Source organism: Psammomys obesus, unplaced genomic scaffold (assembly GCF_907164565.1).
Source record: "Psammomys obesus unplaced genomic scaffold, mPsaObe1.curated_primary_1811, whole genome shotgun sequence".
Classification (NCBI taxonomy): domain Eukaryota; kingdom Metazoa; phylum Chordata; class Mammalia; order Rodentia; family Muridae; genus Psammomys; species Psammomys obesus.
Genome location: NW_026592509.1, coordinates 587,921 through 606,261, shown reverse-complemented (window position 1 = coordinate 606,261; position 18,341 = coordinate 587,921). Strand labels below are relative to the sequence as shown.

Sequence of the window (18,341 nt, the reverse complement as noted above, 5' to 3'; positions counted from 1 at the left end):
GTAGGTGTGGCCTTGCTGGAGGAGGTGTGGTCTTGCTGGAGGAAGCATGTCATCGTGGAAGGTGGGCTCTGAGGTCCCCTGTACTTGAGCCATGCCCTGAGTGGCACACAGTCTTTTTCTCGGCTCCTTCTCTAGCACCGTGTCTGCCTGCATGCCGCCATGCTTCTTACTATGGACTACACCTCTGAAACTGTAAAGCAGCCCAAATAAATGTTTTCCTTAATAACAGTTGCCATGGCCATGCTGTCTCCTCACAGCAACAGAAACCCTGACTAAGAGAGAAACCCTAACGAAAACAGCTGTCTTCACTGTGCTGTCTCCTTTGCTATCCAATACCTTCCATTTCCTAGCTATTGGTGCTGTTCGGCAGGGCACTGAAGTCTTTCCAAGTCATCTCTGTCTATGCCATTCCCATGCTTTTCTCTGGCAGTTTCAATTGCCTACATCTTCCACTAAGTCTCAATGAACCATGAGTTGCTTTTTGTGGGGGGTGAAAGCTAGAGAAGGACTGTGCCATTCTTCATGCTGATATTGAGTTTTCCCACGTCGATTTATTGAAGTCTGTCTTTTTCCTGCATGTTTTTGTCACCTTTATTGAGAATCAGGTACTATGCTGTGTTGACTTATTTCTGTGCCCTCTATCCTGTTTCATCTGTCTAGGTGTGTTTCTGTTCCAGGAGCATGCTGGGGGTGATACTGTGGCTTTCAGCCAATTTTGTTCAGGATTGTTTTGGGGGCTGTTCTAGGCCTTTCGTACTTCTATATGGATTTCAGAAGCACTTTTTTTTTTTTTAATGGATACTTATTTTTAGAGCCTCTGTTATGTTTGCTTGTTACACAGCAAAAACTGACTGATACAGTCTCCTAGGAAGCTGACCTTCCTGAGAAAGAGGTGATAGGGGACAAGAGGCTACCCAGCCTCCTTTGAGAGAGTGTCTGCCCTGGGCACTGTCGTCAGCTGACATCCTTCCGAGGAGCTTCATGCCAAGGCAGCACTTCAGCTAGTGTGCTCATCCTGAACAGCCCCAGGCACTAACTGAGCACAGCTGGAGCCCCTGTTGTTGAGGCTCTTCTCACCCACTCTCTCCGCTGTCCACCTCCCTCCTGCCTCTCTGTTCACCACCAGCCTGTACTAGGAGCTAAATGAAGGGCTCCCACGTGCTTACTGTCCTCTGTATCTTCCACAGGAGCCACCCCTGAAATTCATGCACTTAAGACTCCATCTTGATAACCGCTTGGCAGAGGACTCAAAACGACACAGCACAGACTGAAGATTCCATGGAAAGATTCGGCGCATTCATTGCTAGCTACCTCAAGATGGATAGCGGCAGTTTTATCCAGAGACTGCACAGACCAGTTTTTCAACCGGTTCCAAATCAGTCGCTGGGTGGCTTTTTCCGATGACCCATGAGAGGTAATGAGGGCCCATTGTAGAGAATTTTTCCGATACCTCCAAGATGGATGGAAAACTAAGGGCATAGCAGGGAGTGGACCCAAGCAAACTGTCCTGAGACTGTATGGTTGGCATTTGTTTCTTTCTTAGTTACCAGGAAATACCCCACCTCATTTCCCAGTTATAACGTCATCTGACTAGAGCTGGAATTGGCCAGATGGAAATAGAGTAGACAGGTAGACAGGCAGACAGGCAGACAGGCAGACAGGCAGAGCTGCCCTGATTCTAGGTTACTTTAGCTGCATGGGTCTGGGGAGGAGCTTGTGCTGCCACGAACGAGACGGCTTCATGGTGGTGAGGTTCCGAGCTAACACAAGACCGTTCCCTGCAGCCAGGAGCGAAGGAGAGCGGCTTATGGGGGAGGGCCTGTCCACAGCTGCTCCGCAGGTGGACTGTGGAGTTAGACATACGCCTTGACTCACACGGCCTCTGTGAGGTTTGGGTTCAAGAGGGATGCTGAATCAGGTGGCGCTTTTGAGGAAAAGATCTATTTGGAGAGTTATGAATGCCATAGACAAGCAGGCCGGTGGTGTGTGTGAGGGGGCAAGGTGGGGTTTCTCTCTGACAGATTTCTGAGAAAGGAGCGAGGTCCCATGCGCCTTACGTAGCCCTAGGATGCGGTTGCAGGTTGGTTGTCTGTGATGGCTGTGTGGCTGAGGCAGGATTTATTTAATGTGTGCCCTTCCTATGGGCCAGTCGCCTGCAGCCCTCGACCTCCGAGGGAGCCTGGCGCACTTCCCTCGAGGGAAGGGAGCTAAGGCTTAATAGCAGATTGCTTGTCAAATCTCTGTAGTGTCGAAAATTAGGAGGCACCGACAAAGCTGTGAAGGGGGAGACGGAAAGCTGCAATGGGCAGGGGCTGGGCTGGGCCTGGGCAGGGATCTAACATTCTGCTCACGACCACCAGGATCTAGGGAGAACCAAGGTCAGGGGAAGCAGATGATCACACGCTGGCCTCGGGTTGCCCAGCCTCGGTAGCCTGGTCCTTGTGTCAGGGACTGTTGGAGACAAGTCCTAAGAAACTTCTGACCTTTTCTCATTCCCCCCACCCTGCTGCACCTGGCTGACCAACATCCTGCTTGACAGTTGCAGAAAGGTGCTAACTGTACCATGACTTCCTGAGATAACTGCAAAGTGTTCCGGGTCCCGGGCCGAGAAGATTCTGTAACTTCCACCCTGCCCCTCCCTGAGTCCATAAACTCTAGAGTAAGACTTTCCAACCTGCCCTCCCTGAGTTTAGAAACTCTAGAGTGAGACTTTCCAACCTACCCCTCCCTGAGTGTTCTACACTGTGCTCCTCCCTCGCCCCGCCCCTAGCTAAGGTTGGCCTTAAAAGCCTGCTCCGGTTCAATAAAATTTGACTCTTGACAAGTGCACATTTGCTTGAGTCCGTTCTTCTCTCTCGCCCGTTTTTCTTTCAGGCATGGTCCTCTTTGGAGACCCCACGAATTACTAGTCCCACAGGCGGGTACAAGGGACCATTGTCCCTTCTCGTGTGGGAATACAAAGCCCCAAGCAGGTGGGGCGCTCAGTCTAGACAGCGCTCCTGCCAGTCTCTTCCTCTCTACAGAGCAGGAAGGGAACCATTCTTCTTCAGACTCGGGCAGTCCAGGGACATGGCTACTGGACAGGGCTCGTGTTTCCTTCCTTAGAGTCACCTGCATGCATCGCTAACACTCAAAACCGTAAGACAATTTGTCACCTTGGAAGTCTTGGGCACCGAGACACTGCTATCTCCTACCCCAGCAACAACGAGAGGTCAGGAAGGAGCCCAAGTGAAAAGAGGCCGCCCATGGGGAGAGTCCACTTCCAGGCCAGTAAACGGTCCCCAAGAGGGGGAGAGCAGGTCCCTCCCCGTTCTACCTCCTGCCCCTGACATGCTCTGGGCCTGTCACACCGCCACACTGTGCTCGGGACAGAGTGGCAGTATGTGTGCCTGCCCAGGCTGCACTGTCACTGCTTGGCACGGCACACAGTAGGCGCAAAGGCAAGAGGATAGAGGAGTCTCTCTGCAAGTGGATGGGAGGCCAGTTAGGTCCCTGCGGTTGGTTGCATGGGTATCTTGGACATGACCCTGCTGCCATGTTCAAATATGGAAGTTATGGGCTTCCCTGAGAACATTTTTTCCTCTAATTCTTAGGCAGGAGGCAACAGGCTATCTCTTCAACAATGGAGTTTTCTAGTTCCTCTTTGATCTAAACTTTAAGGCTCGGGTGGAAGTTGGCCCAGCAGCGCAGATTTTCCAGACTCTTGTAGGTCTTCCTGTGGCCAGCAGGTGGCACCATAACCTCATTTCCATGGGCTGGGACAGCACAGATGCTGCCACTCAGCAAGTCTTAGTGACTCTAGCTCCTCCCCGTGGCCTTCAGGATGGCTAAAGTGCGTCCCAAGAACTGCTCCCAGACCTAGGGCGGTTCTGAGGGGCTTTTTACCTCTCTCTCCTCTAAACTGGAACATGCCAGTCTGCTAAGAGGGCTGTTGTGTGAGGGGAGGAGGGCAAGGAGAGGATTAGCTCAGAGGTCAGACTGGCAGCAGCAGCTTCCTGGCTCACCTATCCCTTCCTCGGGCGCATCCCAAGACAGATCCTCCCTGACCTAGGGGCAGCCATCGTAGGCCGCACCACAGCCACAGGCCTGGTTTGTGGTCATGGGCACAACCCATCCACTCACCCACTTCAGTTCCAGATGCTGACTGGAGACTGGACTGAGGGAGGTGGACAGACCCTTAGGCCTGGAGAGGAAAGAAGGGTGTCTCTCTCCAGGGATGGTTCAAGGAGCAGCGCTGGCCTTGACTTTTATGGGTGTTGACAGGGTCGGTCACTCCTGACCCAGGAGATGGGGAGCTAAACGTATTTCATACGTTAGTGTAGTTCAAAACCCCTCTCAGCTCGCTTGGGGGGCTGTGGGGCGGGTGACAGGTAGGCGGACTGCAGCAGAGGGCAGAGGCAAGGGCCATCATGCTGGGATTAAGTCCAGACAGAGCAACAAATCACGCAGACGCAGCGTAAAAAGCACCTTTCGTCTTAACAAAGGCTCAGTGGGTTTTCCCACCACAGGGCAAGCTCAGCAGCGATCTCGACAGTTAACGTTTATTGAGTACTTGTTAGAGCCCAGGCACTTCTGAAGCATGTGTGTTTTTATCGGCTCCTGAGCCAGCTCAATGAGGTAGAGCCTAGTGACACGGATGAGGCAAGCGAGTTACGAGGTCGTTCGGCTGGAGCCGGGATTTGAACCGATCAATATCCTAAAGCCTACGACCTCCCCGCCTCTCCCCGTGGGTACCTCGGCCTTCCAGCAGAATCTTGGGATGGAGGCCAGGCCCGTGGCTAGGGTATCTGGTGGGTGTCAAGCAGCCAAGATGGCCAGACAGAGTGAGAGTTGGTGGTGGGAGGAACCTGAGGTGGAAAGTGAAGTCCTGAGGTGAGGAAGAAGAGCCAGCCTAAAGCAGCTTTCCTGGCTTCTTGCCTGCCAGGGCCATGTGGGTGGCAGACGCTGGTAGCGGCCTTTTTATCCAGTGACATGCCCACTGCCTCCCTGGCAAGAAAAGCCCAGAGTTCAGGTCAGGGATGGGAGGAGGCTTTATTGACAATGGGGCAGTGGTGTTTGGGGCACACACACGGGACACTGCTCTGAGAGTCCGGGCTCACGGCAAGCCCCAAAGCCTCTTCGCCAAAGGGATCTCTCCCCCTCTCCAGGCTGAACTTTCCAATATTCCTTTTTCTAGTGACGGAGACAAGCCATGGCTACCCAGCACCGTCCTCCGGACAGAGTGACTCACAGCTGCCATGGGCAGCCAGGAGCCGAGTTTTGCCTGAAGTGGGTGAGGACAAAATGAGGCCGCAGCCAGGGCTCTCTGCAGAGGCTGGAGTCAAGGCCAAAGTACAGTGACCCAAGTCTGAGCGGGGGCCAGCAAGGTCTCCAAGCACTTTCCTCCTGCTTTGGCTGCCTAGGAAGCCTTCTCCTGCCATGTCTGTGTGGGCCCCTCAGCTCCCACGCTCTGTCACCCACATCTTTCCCTGGCTGGCAGGATTCCTCAGCTATCACTTTTTACAGGCATGAACAGGGCTGGGGCCTGGCCAGGTACTTCTCAGTGGCAACAGAAACAGCGATAGGCTCCCAATTCGGGGTTGCTTCTCCCCAGTTACCTGTCTGCCTATGGCAGGATGACTCACAGAGGCCGAGACTGGCTTTGAGACCTTAGCTCTGGGAGCCCCAAACCTTCTGTAGCCTCCCCCAAAGTTGGGCAGAGACTCAGGGGTAAGCCAGGCCTGACTGGGCCTGGGAGGAGCAGGAACAAAAATAACCCGGTACAGGCTCCTGCTGGGGCCAGAAATAGCATAGCGACAAGTGCCTCGGAACACCCGGCACACAGCAGCGGGGAGGCTGAGCCGAGAGGGGCCTGTCTCCGCCAGACCTCATCTGGCCGAGGGGCTGGCACTCCTTCCACTCTACATACCACGCTTGACTTTCCGTGTGCTCACACGCGCGAGTGGGAGCCCAGGGCACTGCGGCTCAGGACAGGGAATCTGGAGAGATGCTAAACTTGGGCTTGGCCTTCGCCACGGCCACACTGCGCTTGCGCAGAGGCCCTCGCGTGGACGCGAGGGCCAGGGCGTCCAGCAGGCTGCGGTCCTCATCAAGCTGGCGGGCTGTGCACAGGGGTGTGGGCACTTTCACGGTGTTACCGAATTTGGAGTAGTCCACAGAATAGCGGCCGTCCTCCTCGGCCACGATGGGGACGAAGCGCTGCCCCCACAGAATCTCGTCGGCGAGGTAGGAGGTGCGGGCCTGGGTGGTGATGCCCGTGGTCTCGACCACGCCCTCCAGGATGACGATGATCTCCAGGTCCTGGTGGTGGTGCAGGTCACTGGGAGCCAGGTCGTAGAGCGGGCTGCTGGAGTCGATGACGTGGTAGATGATGAGCGGGGCCACCAGAAAGATGCTGTTCCCGCCCACGCCGTTCTCCATGGGGATGTCCACCTGGTGGAGGGGCACCACCTCGCCCTCGGGGCTGGTGGTCTTCCGCACCACCTGCATGCGGATGGTGGCGCTGATGATCATGCTCTTGCGGAGGTCTCCCACGCGCAGCATGAAGCAGAGGCGGCCGTGGCGCAGGGTGATGACGGCGTGCTTGCTGAAGATGAGGGTTTCCGCTCGCCGGTGCGCCTGCGCCGTCTTCATGAAGATGCAGCCCAGCATGATGGCGTTGACCATCAGCCCCACGATGTTCTGCACGATGAGGACGAGGATGGCCAGGGGACACTCCTCCGTCACCATGCGCCCGCCGAAGCCGATGGTCACCTGGACCTCGATGGAGAAGAGGAAGGCGGAGGAAAAGGAGTGGATGCTCGTGACGCAGGGCACGGCCGTGCCCTCTCCCGGCGCCAGGTCGCCGTGGGCGAAGGCGATGAGCCACCAGACCATGGCGAAGAGCAGCCAGCTGCACAGGAAGGACATGGTGAAAATGAGCAGCGTGTGGGGCCACTTGAGGTCCACCAGCGTGGTGAACACGTCCTGCAGGAAGCGGCCCTGCTCGCGAATGTTCTTGTGCGCCACGTTGCAGTTGCCTTTCTTGGACACGAAGCGGGCCCTCCTCTCCCGGGTACGGTACCTGGGCTCTGCAGGGTCCTCCGCCAGCCGGGTCAGCACGTATTCCTCAGGGATGATGCCCTTGCGGGACAGCATGGCGCCGGTGGCCCCGGGAAGGGGTTTCCCCCATGAGGGGCACTGCCCTGGCCTGGCCCCGGCCTGTCTGCGAGGTCCTCTCTCTGAGGCTACCCTAAGCTCGTGCCCCCCTCTCCCTGGATCCGCTCCCCGCCGGGTCCTGCGCCCCTTACCCCGGCTTCAGACGCCGGCTCCGCCTGCTCGTGGCTGACCGAGCCCAGCCCAGCCTGCGCTCTGCCCGGCCCCGACCTCCTCTGGGATCTCCTCCACCACGCCTGGACCTCCCCTGGAGCCCCTTCCGCGGGCCCAGCCTTTCTTCTCAAACCACCTCACAACTTAGCACCTCCGGGTCCCCCCGCTCGCTCGTCCCGCGCTGCTCCCTGCCTCGCCCTCCTCTGTCCCCTCCACGCACCAGCTCTACTTCTTGACCCGGTGTGCCCTCCAGGTGTGCCCCCAATTTCCTACCCCACCCCTCGCCGAGCGCCCTCGCCGCTCTCCGGGTCCTTCTCCAGCTCGCCCTCTCTGTCTCCTTGGGATCCCGCGCCCTTCGAGTCACCCCGGCTGCACTTCGGGCCCCCTCGCCCCCCAGCGCCCAGACCCCCTGGCTCCGCGCGCGGCCTCCCTGCTGCCCGGCCGCCCGCCCGCGGCCCCCGCCGCTCCGTGCCCGCCCCGCCTGTCGCCGCCGCCGCACCTGCTCCTGCTGCTCAAGCCGCGGCCACCTCCCTGCCCCCTCCCACTCCGGGAGCGCTCTCCGGGCCGGCTTCCCGGCGAGCGTCTGCGAGCCGGTCCCCGGGCACGGACCAGTGCGCGGTGGGGGTGGGAGGCCGCGGCCGGGGGGCTCCGGAGAGCAAGGGCAGCCTCGCCGCCAGGGGGCGCCAGACCGGCTCCCGAGCGGGGACAGGGTTGGACCTGGGCGTCAGCCCCGCCCACGGAGGGCTCTGGTCCCGCCCTCTCCTGCTCAGCATCCTCAGTCATAGGGCTTTCTATAAATGATGGCTTTAAGGAAGTTCCTTTTGTGAAATTCTTGTAGTCTGGCTCGGCAGCCCCTATTGCCCTGGCTTCCAATTTCCCCCTCCAGGAGTCGGGTCTTACCTGCCTCTCCCGCAGCACTTGAGTCCTGAAGCAGGCTTAGCCCCAGGACTTCTCTTTTGACCATGCTTCTTCCATTTGAGGGTCATTCTTGAGCCTACATTTATTTATTTGTTTGTTTGTCTATCTGAGACAGGATTTCTTGTAGCCCAGGATGGCTTCAAACATGCTATGTAGCAGAGGATGACCTTGAACTTCTGATCCTCCTGCCTCCACCTCCAGAGAGCTGGCATTGCAAGTGCATAACAAGGCCCTGGGTGCTGCCCCTGCACTGTAAGAGGATTTGTTTTGCCCGAATTTGCGTGACACTCTGTACACCGTTTGCCTGATTTCTTTCCTCTTAGCCCGAGGGGGTGGGGGGAGGGTCTGGGCCTGAGCAGCCGTTTCAGAGCTAGCTTAGCTGGAGAGTGGGTGTCCCGGGTTACTGTCCTCAACAAGGGTGATGCTTCCATTACAATACCAGCTGGCCCCTGAAGGCTGCTGGGCTGTAGTGGCCTGCCCTGGGGCTCAGATCCTTTGAGACACACCCCTGCCTTCTGCGCAGCTTGAGGCTTGAGGCTGGGGCTAGAGCAACGGTGACCCCGATCGCGGGCCATCATGGAGCATTTCCATATTGAGTGGGGACTTCCAGGTGGAGTTTTCTTCTTTCCCTCCAAATCCACCGACGGCTGAGTGGACCCTGCTACAAACCCTGAGCGCAGGTGGGACTGTACTAATTGGGTGCCGTGCCTACGGCAGGGAGGGTGAAACAAGTTGAGTATAAATAAGAGCTTCAGGAGACAGCTAGACGGGGAATCTGTGGGGCCACTTCAACCTTTAGCCATGAGAAAAGTACCCTTGGAGAGCTTCAGGAACTTTGGACATCCCTGCGGAAGTCCCTGGGGTTAAAGGAGGAACAGCTAGTCAGTTTGCTTGGGCCAATGAGTTGTCCAGGCATGGAATGAGGCGGGCTTTGATTGATACCTGCAGGAGTCTGTTCTGATGACAGTGACCAGAGGTGGCCCACATGGTGGAGGGCCCCAGTCTCAGCTGGTGGACTGTTAATTAGACCATTATGCAAAGATCTGGGCCAGGATGGCCTTGGTCATTCTTAGACTTCCTTGCTCTTTCCCTGCGGTTTGGAGTCCGTGTCTGGGCAGGGCAGAGTCCTCTAACCCTCCCTGTGTCTGCTCCTGGAAGTCCAGAGTGGAAGGAACTTCTGGTCCCACAGAAGCATCGTAGGGCTGAGAGGCCAGGCCCTGCCCTTTGGTACGGCCTTAGCTAGTTCCTGCCCCCAGGGAGAAGAGGCTGGGTGTCTTGTCCAAAGGGCTCAGCTCCTTCCCCGATTGATTCCTTATTGACTCACAACCATCTCCCCACTGTCCTCGTGGAGTCCTTTTCCCCACACTCTCCATCCTAGCGTTAATGGTCTCTGATGCCTCCCTGCCGCCAGGGGGTGGTTCCACACCCCTCCACGAGGGTACTTGAGGTACCCAGTCGCTGTGGCTCCTTCACTCTTGCTGCAAGATCCCTGCCTTCCTCTCCATCCCCCTGTCCCTCTGACTATCCGATTTTTTTCCCTCCTACACCCAACACAAATCCTGCCTTTCCCAGGCAGCCTGCCAGGCCTCACTGAGCTCACTCGTGAGCTCCTCTGGCTCCTGGCACCCCAGAAACAGTCTGTGATGGGTTCCCTCTGGTGGCCTGAGAACTTTCCCTTTATCACCATGCTCTGACCTGATTGCAGCCCTGAGAGATGAAGACCTAAGACTCCTAGGTCTGCAGCCCAAGGGTCTCCTAAGCCAGTCCTGCAGGCAGGATGCTAGTTAGAACCAAATGTATGTAAATGAACACCTGCCATTTCTTGGCTGAGGAGAGGTTTACACTCCTGTCTCCTAATGCAAATGGGGTTGGGACACGCTGTTGTTTTGGTCTCTGGGTATCTGGTCCCTGGCATCTTTGAGCCACCACCTGGATGACTTGTACAGGAACTGCTCAGGGACCACATTCCTCCAACTGCTGAAGGCTTGTGGGGTGAGGGAGGCAGAAATGGTGGCATGAGATTATGGCCTAGCCAGCAGAGTGTCCCTGATTGGGTGGGGGCGGGCATGGGACCAGGTGAGTCCATTGGGATTCAGTCCTAGGACTTTACTGGAAGTATTTTTCTCCTGTTGCTCTGGGACAGGATATACGTTAAAGCCATTTGTCAGAGGACAGAGAGCAAGGAAGTGGGATTCAGAAATGGGGATAGCATCCTGACGTCAGAAACCTGGAGTCACCCATGTTTGAGGTAGCCTTCCTCCAGGTCACTCTGAGCAGTCAGACGCACAGTGAAGATGCTGGGTGCCGGACCCCGCAGTTATGACCCAGGTGAGCAGGAGGGAGTCCCAGCTGGGTGCTGGACCCTGCAGTTATGGCTGAAGACTGCTTTTTTGTTTGATGGGGCTTCAATGAGCTGTTACCACCTTTGCTGCAGACTGAATTCCCTCCCTAAATTCATAGGCTGAAGCCTCCGGTTCTGTGTACTTGGGTCCAGGGCCCATGAGGAGGTAATTAAAGTTCAATGAGGTTGTGGGCAGGAGCTAATCCAATATGACTAGTGACTTAAAGGAAAATAACAGAGGGGTGGGAAGAGGGGAAGCAAGTATTGAGAGGCTGTGAGGACACAGCGAAAAGCTGTGGAGAGGCCTCAGGAGAAGCGGAAGATGCCCACACCGGGATCCTGACTCCCCGCCTGCAGGACTAGTAGAAGCCCATGTTTGCTGTGAAAAGCCACCCAGTCTGTGGCGTTTCGCTATGGCGGCTGGGTCTGCCCTACATGGATCGGGAACTTGTTTTTGCCTCTGTTCACATGGTACCAAAGGCAGGCCGGTCCCCTGCACCCCTGGGCTACCGCTGCCCCTTCCACAGAGCCAGCGCCTCTGGTAGCAAAGAATTAATTTATTTACAGGTGATTTACAGTAAGAAATCTTAGGCAAGCAAGTGAGGTGTGGCGGGCACTTTGGTGCTGGCAGGTCACTTGTCCGCACGGACGAAGGAGGCGAAGATGCTGTCCTTCTGGCTGAGAAGCGTCTCTGGCTTGTCAAACTCCAGGATGGCACCCCTCTTCAGGACCATCACCAGGTCTGCACTTAGGATGGTGTGCACGCGGTGCTGGGTGGGCAGGGGATGCTGGTTAGTGCATCGGGCAGGACAGCGGAGGAAGCTGTCCTCCCCAGCCGGGAGGGAAGCCATGCCACCATGTCCTCACCATGTCCTCTCTCTCCTCTCCCCCACACCTCCTTTTTCTTCATGTAGTCCTGACAGACCTCACGCTACTACGTAGCCCACAATGACCTTGAACCCCCACTCTCCCTTCTACTTCCTGAATGCTAGGATTAGTGTCAGCACCACACCCTTTTCTACAGTGCTGGGGATTGAACCCATGGCCTCATATCTGTAGGAATGAGCTTTCCACAGCCCGACCGTGTCCTGTCCTGGGTGGTGGTTCCAGCTCTCTACCCTTCCTTCTCTTCTCAAGCAAGCCTCCTGCCCTGCCCCCACCTCCATCCGGGCTTTAGGACTTCCCACCCCAGGCTCCCACCTTCAGTGAGAAGCAGTCCCAGAGCTCACAGGGCTTAGGGAAGGGCATGTCTTGGAATCCAAAGAAATAGGGGGAGGGCCTGAGGCAAGTAAAGTGTGAATCTTAGACACCCCAAACCCTGCTCTGTCCTCCTGCCAGCTCTCTAGACTGCCCGTGCTGAGCACTGGAGGATCGTCCCCTGACTACAGGGATCAGTCCTCTGGTGACAGTGCCAGTGTCGAGCCTTCCCTCCTGGTGGCCTCCACGTGCTAGCCGGCCTCTTACCGCAATGGTGACCACAGTGCGGTCTGCGAAGGCTGTCATCACCACCTTCTGGAGGATGTTTTCCTGTCAGGGTGGGGGTAGTGGCTGCTGGTTCATCTGCTCCAGGGATGGTGTCTGGGCAGGTTCTGGGGAAAGGGCGCCAGGTGGCCCAGCCCCCACCTGCCTCCCACCTAGCTCTATGCCCGTCTTCCCTCTGCCTCTGGACCTAGGGGACCGACCATGTCCCCAGTACTTAGGGGCTGGGCTTGACTTTGCCACATAGGCCTTGATGTGAGGCTTAAGACCCCTCCGTGCCAGCTCCCTAACATGCCCTCCGGACCAACCGTAGCCATGTCGATGGAGGCAGTGGCTTCGTCCATGATGAAGATGCTAGTCTTTCTCACAAAGGCCCGGGCCAGGCAGAACAGCTGCCTCTGGCCCTGGCTGAAGTTCTCCCCTCCTTCTGTGATGATGGCGTCTGGAAGCAGACGGAGGGAGGGACGGGTTAATTCTGGCTGTGAGTAGGGCAGCCCCATGGCTTGTGGGTGGTAAGGGACGCACTTGCAGGGCCCCCTATGTGGCTGCGTCGGCGTGTGCAGCCACGGCATATCTGACACAACAGGGCCCCCTTTGTGGGGGTATGCTGTGCAGTGCTCATCCTGGCGCTGTGCGCCGCTGCGGCCCAGGGCAGTCCTGCTAGAAGCCTTGGCCAGAGCGATGAACCAGTGAGGGCATGGCTTGTCTGGCCTCACAGCGCCTGCACCAGGGCCCTGGCTGACTCAGCGGGCTGTTGGCTGCATGTTCTACACTTACGCCACTGGGACCTCGCTTCCCAGAGCAGGCGGATGGACAAGGCAGGGCTGAAGATACGCCGTGGGCTAGGGCAATCTGTCTCCCAGGAAGCCTGGTTGCCCCCTGTGCTAGACTCTGAGCTAGGTAAGTTGTGTGACCCGAGGCAAACCGTTTGACCTCCGGACACCCGTATGGCGAAGGGGGGACCACATGGCCACTGAGTTCCAGCTAGACTTGGAGATTAACACTCGGGCTCATCTTAACCGTGGGTGTGAAGTTTCTCCCCCAAACCGTTCCGTGCAAGGAGCAGTCACCCAGGCCTCCTGGCAGGGCCTTCACCACCAGCTTCAGCTGGGCGATCTCCAGAGCCTCCCACAGCGTGCTGTCTGAGCATTTCTTCTCCGGGTCCAGGTTGAATCTGGGGCGGGGGAGGCACAGAGAGCTCTCAGGGAGCGGGCTTCTGCCTTCATCTCTAGAGCAGTACTGGGGGTGGGGTGCACTTGGGGGACCTGGGTGGGGAGCCGCGAGTGGCTGCTTAGGCCGGCTGTGAAGGTGGCCTCTCTCTGCAGACGATGGTCCCCTTCTTGTGCAAAGAGAGCAAAGCTGGGGCTGGGACAGGAAGAGCAGAACGCAGGGTCTCACCTGATGGTGCCACTGAAGAGGACAGGGTCCTGTAGGATGATGGACAGGCGTGAGCGGAGCGTGTGCAATGGCAGCTTGGCGATGTCAATGCCATCAATGATGATGCGCCCTGTGTGGGGGTGATGTCACAGGTCAAGCACCACCAGGGTGGGAGTGGTGCTGGGAATGGGCTCAGCTGGGCCATGGACCCCAGGATAAAGAAAGGCAATGGTTGCTGGATTTCCTGTGACATTGCAACAAGAGGCCAGGGCTGAGGTCTTCCCTGGTTGCTGCGGGCATACGTGCACATGCGTGGCAGCTAACGCGCAAGTCACCTTCAAACATGTCCACCATTCGGAAAAAGGCGAGAGAGAAGGAGGACTTCCCACTGCCTGTGCGGCCGCAGATTCCAATCTGGAAGAGAAGCAGGTGCATCTGTGGCCCTGGGGCGTGCACGGGCGTGGGGGTCATCTTAGGCTCTCATCTTGGTTTCCTGACCAGCTCCTCTTTGGTCAGGCTGGACCCAGGGCTGAGCTTGCTGTGGTGGGCTCACAGGGGCCTCTCTCGGGCCCCAGGGGAAGATTGTAGCACACACGGTGTGTTGTGCAGGCTTTGGCATGGGTCTGTGGGGAGACCCACATCCTGTTTGGGAGCTGTCAGTGAGGGAAGACCCTGCTGTACAGCAGGACAATGAGGGGTGGTGAATGTGGCCTGGGGGATGCCTGGTCCTACTGCTTCCTGGTTCTTGGCTCCTAGCAGAAATTTACATATAGGACGGCCACACAGACTGAGATAGTGACACAGAAGGGCCAGTGTGGACAGGCAGGGACAGAGATTTCCCTGAGGCCAGACACAGTAAGACAATGACACCTAGAGGACAGAGACAAAGACAAAGGCAGAGAGAGAGGCGCGTGTCAGAGATGCGCTGGATGGGGAGGGACGTGAGGAGAGGACTCAGAGTGCTGGACAGTGGCAGTATCCCAGACCCCTGCTCTGAAATATGAGGGAGATGCCAAGGGGGCGCCCCGGCTCCCTTGCAGGGAGGGACCTGACAAAGGCCCCTAAACCAAGGAGTCCTGGATGGCTGAATCTGCGGCGGGTGGGCCCAAGGGGAGGGAGGACCCCAGCCGACAGCTTCCCTCCCGATGGGCTCCCACTCGGCTGACCTTCTGTCCCGGGGAGATGAGGGCGTTGACGTGCTTCAGCACTGGCTTCAGGGAACTGTCATAGCGCACACTCAGGTTCTGAATTTGGATCTTCCCTTGGTCTGGCCAGTTCTTGGGGATCAACGACGGGGCTGAGGGCCAGGCTGGGGGTCAGCGCTAGGCACAGGCCACTAGCTAGGCCAGCGCCCAGAGAGGCCGCCTGCCCTGCTGGGGACACCCTCTGCAGGCTCTCACCCAGAAGCCCCTCATAGCTCTCTGCCTCGGTTTTCAGGAGTGTGTGGATTCGCTTCACAGCCCCCAGCTGGATCTCCATGTCCGCCAGGTTCCTCACCATCCAGTTGAGGTAGTTGGAGACCTAGGGGGACAGCCCATCACGACTGCTTAGCAGTCGCCATTTCCCCCTTGGCCTCTAGGATGGCTCCCCTTATGCTGAGGAGGACTAGGAGCCACAAACTGCCGATGCACAGTGACAATCCAGAGGCTCCTCGCCCATCACCTGCTTGCTGTCCCTTCAGCAAAGCCTGTGTGGGCATGCAGCATCTGCCCCTTCCCTCAGCTGAAGAAACTGCCCTGATGCCCACAAGCTAGGATCAGGCTCCTCCTTGCCCTGGCCCACCACCACTCACCATCAAGGCGTAGGTGAGGCCCAGGCCCACCAGGCCCGCAGAGAGCTCCCTGTGCAGGGAGTTGGAGATAGAGGTGGCAGCCGCAATGAGGACCACGCATGCTCCGATGTACTCCTGAGGAAGGACAGCAGCTGGCCTGTTGTGCGTCAGAGTCAGCCACAGGTACCTCATCCCATCTCACCCCTGGGGCGGAGAACACTCAGCCAAACTGAGCCCCAGCCTGACACTCACACACAAGGCTGGCAGAAGCTGAGGCCTAGGAGCCTCCAGACTGTGCCCTACCGGCCAGCCCCAACGAGCCCGTGTGTGTGTGTGTGTGTGTGTGTGTGTGTGTGTGTGTGTGTATCACATGTGCAACAGAAGGCACATGCTTGCCGGTCCCCCACCCTTCTGACAGGCCTTGAACTGTGCAACCTTTCGTGGATATCCCTAGGGTGCTGGGATTATGTGAGGCTGAACCCAGGGCTTTGTGCATGCTAGGCAAGCGCTCTCCCAGCTGAGCTACTCCCCAACCCCATTGCTCTTGATTATAGTCCCCTCCCTCATCTCCTCCCCATCCCATCCTCCCTCTCTCTTCCTCCATCCCCCTTCCCTAGTCCACTGAAAAGTGGGAGCCCTCCTCCCTTACTATCTGACCCTAGCCTATCAAGTCTCATCAGGACTGCCTAGATCCTCTTCCTTTGTGGCCTGGTAAGGCCACTCCACCAGGGGGGCAGCAATCAAAGAGCAGACAACAAGAGTTCAGAGACAGTCCCTACTCCCGTTTCTAGGGAACCCATTTGGAGACTGAGCTGCCTATTGGCTATATCTGAGCAGGGGATCTAGGTCTTTTCCATGCATGGTTCTTAGTTGATGCATCACTTTCTGCAGGACCCCCTGGGCCCAGAATTTTTGGCTTTGTTGCTCTCCTTGTGAAGTTCCGTACTTTCCGAGTCCTTCTATGCCCATCTTCTTCCTTAAGACTCCCTGCACTCTGCCCAAAGTTTGGCTGTGAGTCTCAGTATCTGCTTCGATCCCTTGTTGGGTGGAGACTTTCAGAGGACATCTGTGGTAGGCTCCCGTCATGTTCCCTTTCTTCCACCAATTCCAGTGTCTATCCAGCTTGTCTTTCTGAATGAAGATTAAGCATCCTTCCTAGGGTCCTCCTTGTTGTTTAGCTTCTTTAGGACTCTAGATTTTAGTATGTTTATCCTGTATTATATGGCTAAGATCCACTTATAAGTGAGTGTATACCATGCATGTCTTTCTGCTTCTGGGATACCTCACTCAGGATGATCTTTTCTACTTCCATCCATTTGCCTGCAAATGTCATGATTTGCCCCCATTATTCTTAATGTGTGCGTCCTGCATACTTCCATTCTCCTTGTCCCTGGAACACCCCTGGGACACATTGGGTGAAGATGCAGGGTTAGATGTGGAAAGACTTTCAGGGACGGAAGGCTCTGGTACCCATTTTCAGTCATGCCCTCTTCTAGTCTTCATCTATATTTGACCCCTGTTCCAGCTCCACACTCCTAAAGAACCTCTGCCCAGGCCCCAAGGCAGGGGTGGCACTTGCCATTCGGACTTCCAGCCACCTGTTGGCTGCCGTGAGGAAGAGGGAGGCGATGTTGTTGGAGTCAGTATACTCTAGCAGCTTCTGCTGGAATCGGGCCTCGTACCTGGAGGGCGAGAGGGATGGAGGAACAGGGTAGGAACAGGCCTTCAGAGGGCCCTCAGCAGCCCAATCAGGCCAGCTCTCAGGCTGATCCCAAGTCTGGTCCTTGCCCGTCCACCTCTCTCCTGCCTCAGGGCGCACCAAACCCTTAACAGGTGTTTTGTTTCCCTAATTCTTTCTAAACCACAGAGTATGTCCCTGCTGAGGACATTGAACGGCACCTGGGACTCAGAACCTCCTCCCCGGCAGGGGCCAGGGATGGTCAGCTCCATCTCCAGCCACTCACGCTGCAGCAGCTTCCCCAGCCGGTTCGGAGCTCATCTCCCTTGGCTCATGCTCTTCCCATCAGCTGGAAGCTTCTCCCTTGCTTTCCACAAACCTGGTCCCAGCTCAACTCTCACGCCTGACCCTAACTGCACCTCCTTAGACTCACCTTGGCTGGCTCCTCCCTTCCCTCCAGGGACCACCCCTTACCTCTGTGAGCTGTGTCTCTGCAGCCTGCTAGCTGCTCAGGGTCTGCTTGAACACCCACTTCTCTAGCCATTTATGATCCATCTTATCCACCAGACTGGGGCATGTGTGAGCATGGGAAGTGTGTGTGCCCAGAGCCTGACACTGTCATGAAAACGCTGGCGGAACAAGCGAGCTGCCCTCCTAGCTTTGCTCTCTCCAGTAGGTAGTATCTTGCTGGACAAGGATCTCTGGCTGTTGTCCCAAGCCCTTGCCACACTTCTCCTGCACCACCGTACACAGACCTGCGTCCTCTGATGGCCTGGACCCCTCTGTCACCTCCTCCTGCTGGCACCAGCCAGGCCCTGAGGTGGCACAGAAGCCCTTGTTTGATGAGAAACAAAGGGACCAGTGAAAAGCCATCTTGACACTAAACTGGGAAAAACCAAACGTGGAGACTCAGAGGACCCCATGCCTTGTCAGGCACACGCTTCTTACCCCTGAGCTGTTTGTTCTGCTTGAATTATTTCCGGGCAGAGGACAAACATCTGAGGATGGTAACGTGCATCTCTGAAGTGTTGGGGAGTGCGCATTGCACAGCTAAAGTGGTGGATGAGTGTGGGTGGTGGCAGGTCTGAGGTGAGTGTAACTCTCGGCATGATTCAGAAGGGCTTGAGTAACTGCATGCTGGTGTGTGTCAGCGTGTGTGTGTGTGTGTGTGTGTGTGTGTGTGTGCGCGAGCGTGTGTATGAATGCATCTGGGCCTGGATGAAGGTGTGTGGGGGTCTGATAAACCTGTGTGGGTGGCAGGAAAGTTGAAGCAGGTCGTGCCTGGGGACTGGGAAAGAGCTCCAGACTGGCATCCTAGCACATGGGCGTGTTAGGATCAAGATGGTTTCCTCACGGCTGAGTGGCCACTGATGTTCAACATGGACTGAGGGCCCTCGGGCCCCGCCAAGCCCGGTGCCAGGCACAGTGGACACTCTGCTGTTTCCGTCCCACCCGTCATATCCCCACTG

At 57.0% G+C, this 18,341-nt stretch overlaps 2 protein-coding genes across 5 annotated transcripts in view; both read right to left on the bottom strand.

Annotated features, from left to right (window-relative positions):
* Nucleotides 1-5,012: 5,012 nt before the first annotated feature.
* Kcnj11 (potassium inwardly rectifying channel subfamily J member 11) lies at nucleotides 5,013-8,085 on the bottom strand. 3 transcript variants are annotated; one of them, XM_055613695.1, is made up of 2 exons: nucleotides 7,808-8,085; nucleotides 5,013-6,892 (listed from the first exon to the last, which is right to left on the bottom strand). In XM_055613695.1, exon 2 carries the CDS (start codon nucleotides 6,874-6,876, stop codon nucleotides 5,965-5,967), a length of 912 nt encoding a protein of 303 aa, XP_055469670.1. In that variant the 5' UTR covers nucleotides 6,877-6,892; nucleotides 7,808-8,085; the 3' UTR covers nucleotides 5,013-5,964. The 3 variants fall into 3 exon arrangements, with proteins under 3 accessions (XP_055469670.1, XP_055469672.1, XP_055469671.1); XM_055613697.1 differs by lacking the exon at nucleotides 7,808-8,085 and adding an exon at nucleotides 7,064-7,774; XM_055613696.1 differs by lacking the exon at nucleotides 7,808-8,085 and having other exon boundaries at nucleotides 5,013-7,773.
* A 3,019-nt stretch (nucleotides 8,086-11,104) lies between these two features.
* Nucleotides 11,105-18,341, bottom strand: part of Abcc8 (ATP binding cassette subfamily C member 8) — a 69,493-nt gene continuing 62,256 nt past the window's right edge. For both annotated transcript variants that reach the window (XM_055613452.1, XM_055613453.1), the window contains exons 30-39: nucleotides 16,774-16,876; nucleotides 15,216-15,329; nucleotides 14,824-14,944; nucleotides 14,590-14,720; nucleotides 13,759-13,837; nucleotides 13,445-13,553; nucleotides 13,117-13,220; nucleotides 12,355-12,488; nucleotides 12,032-12,094; nucleotides 11,105-11,337 (exon numbers count right to left, since the gene is read on the bottom strand). In XM_055613452.1, the coding sequence (XP_055469427.1) occupies nucleotides 11,200-11,337; nucleotides 12,032-12,094; nucleotides 12,355-12,488; nucleotides 13,117-13,220; nucleotides 13,445-13,553; nucleotides 13,759-13,837; nucleotides 14,590-14,720; nucleotides 14,824-14,944; nucleotides 15,216-15,329; nucleotides 16,774-16,876 (1,096 nt within the window). In that variant the 3' untranslated portion in view covers nucleotides 11,105-11,199. The remainder of the gene's footprint in view (nucleotides 11,338-12,031; nucleotides 12,095-12,354; nucleotides 12,489-13,116; nucleotides 13,221-13,444; nucleotides 13,554-13,758; nucleotides 13,838-14,589; nucleotides 14,721-14,823; nucleotides 14,945-15,215; nucleotides 15,330-16,773; nucleotides 16,877-18,341) is intronic.

Coding starts and splice junctions, on each gene's coding strand:
- Kcnj11 (XM_055613696.1), bottom strand. CDS start 7,137: ATGCTGTCCCGCAAGGGCATCATCCCTGAGGAATACGTGCTGACCCGG.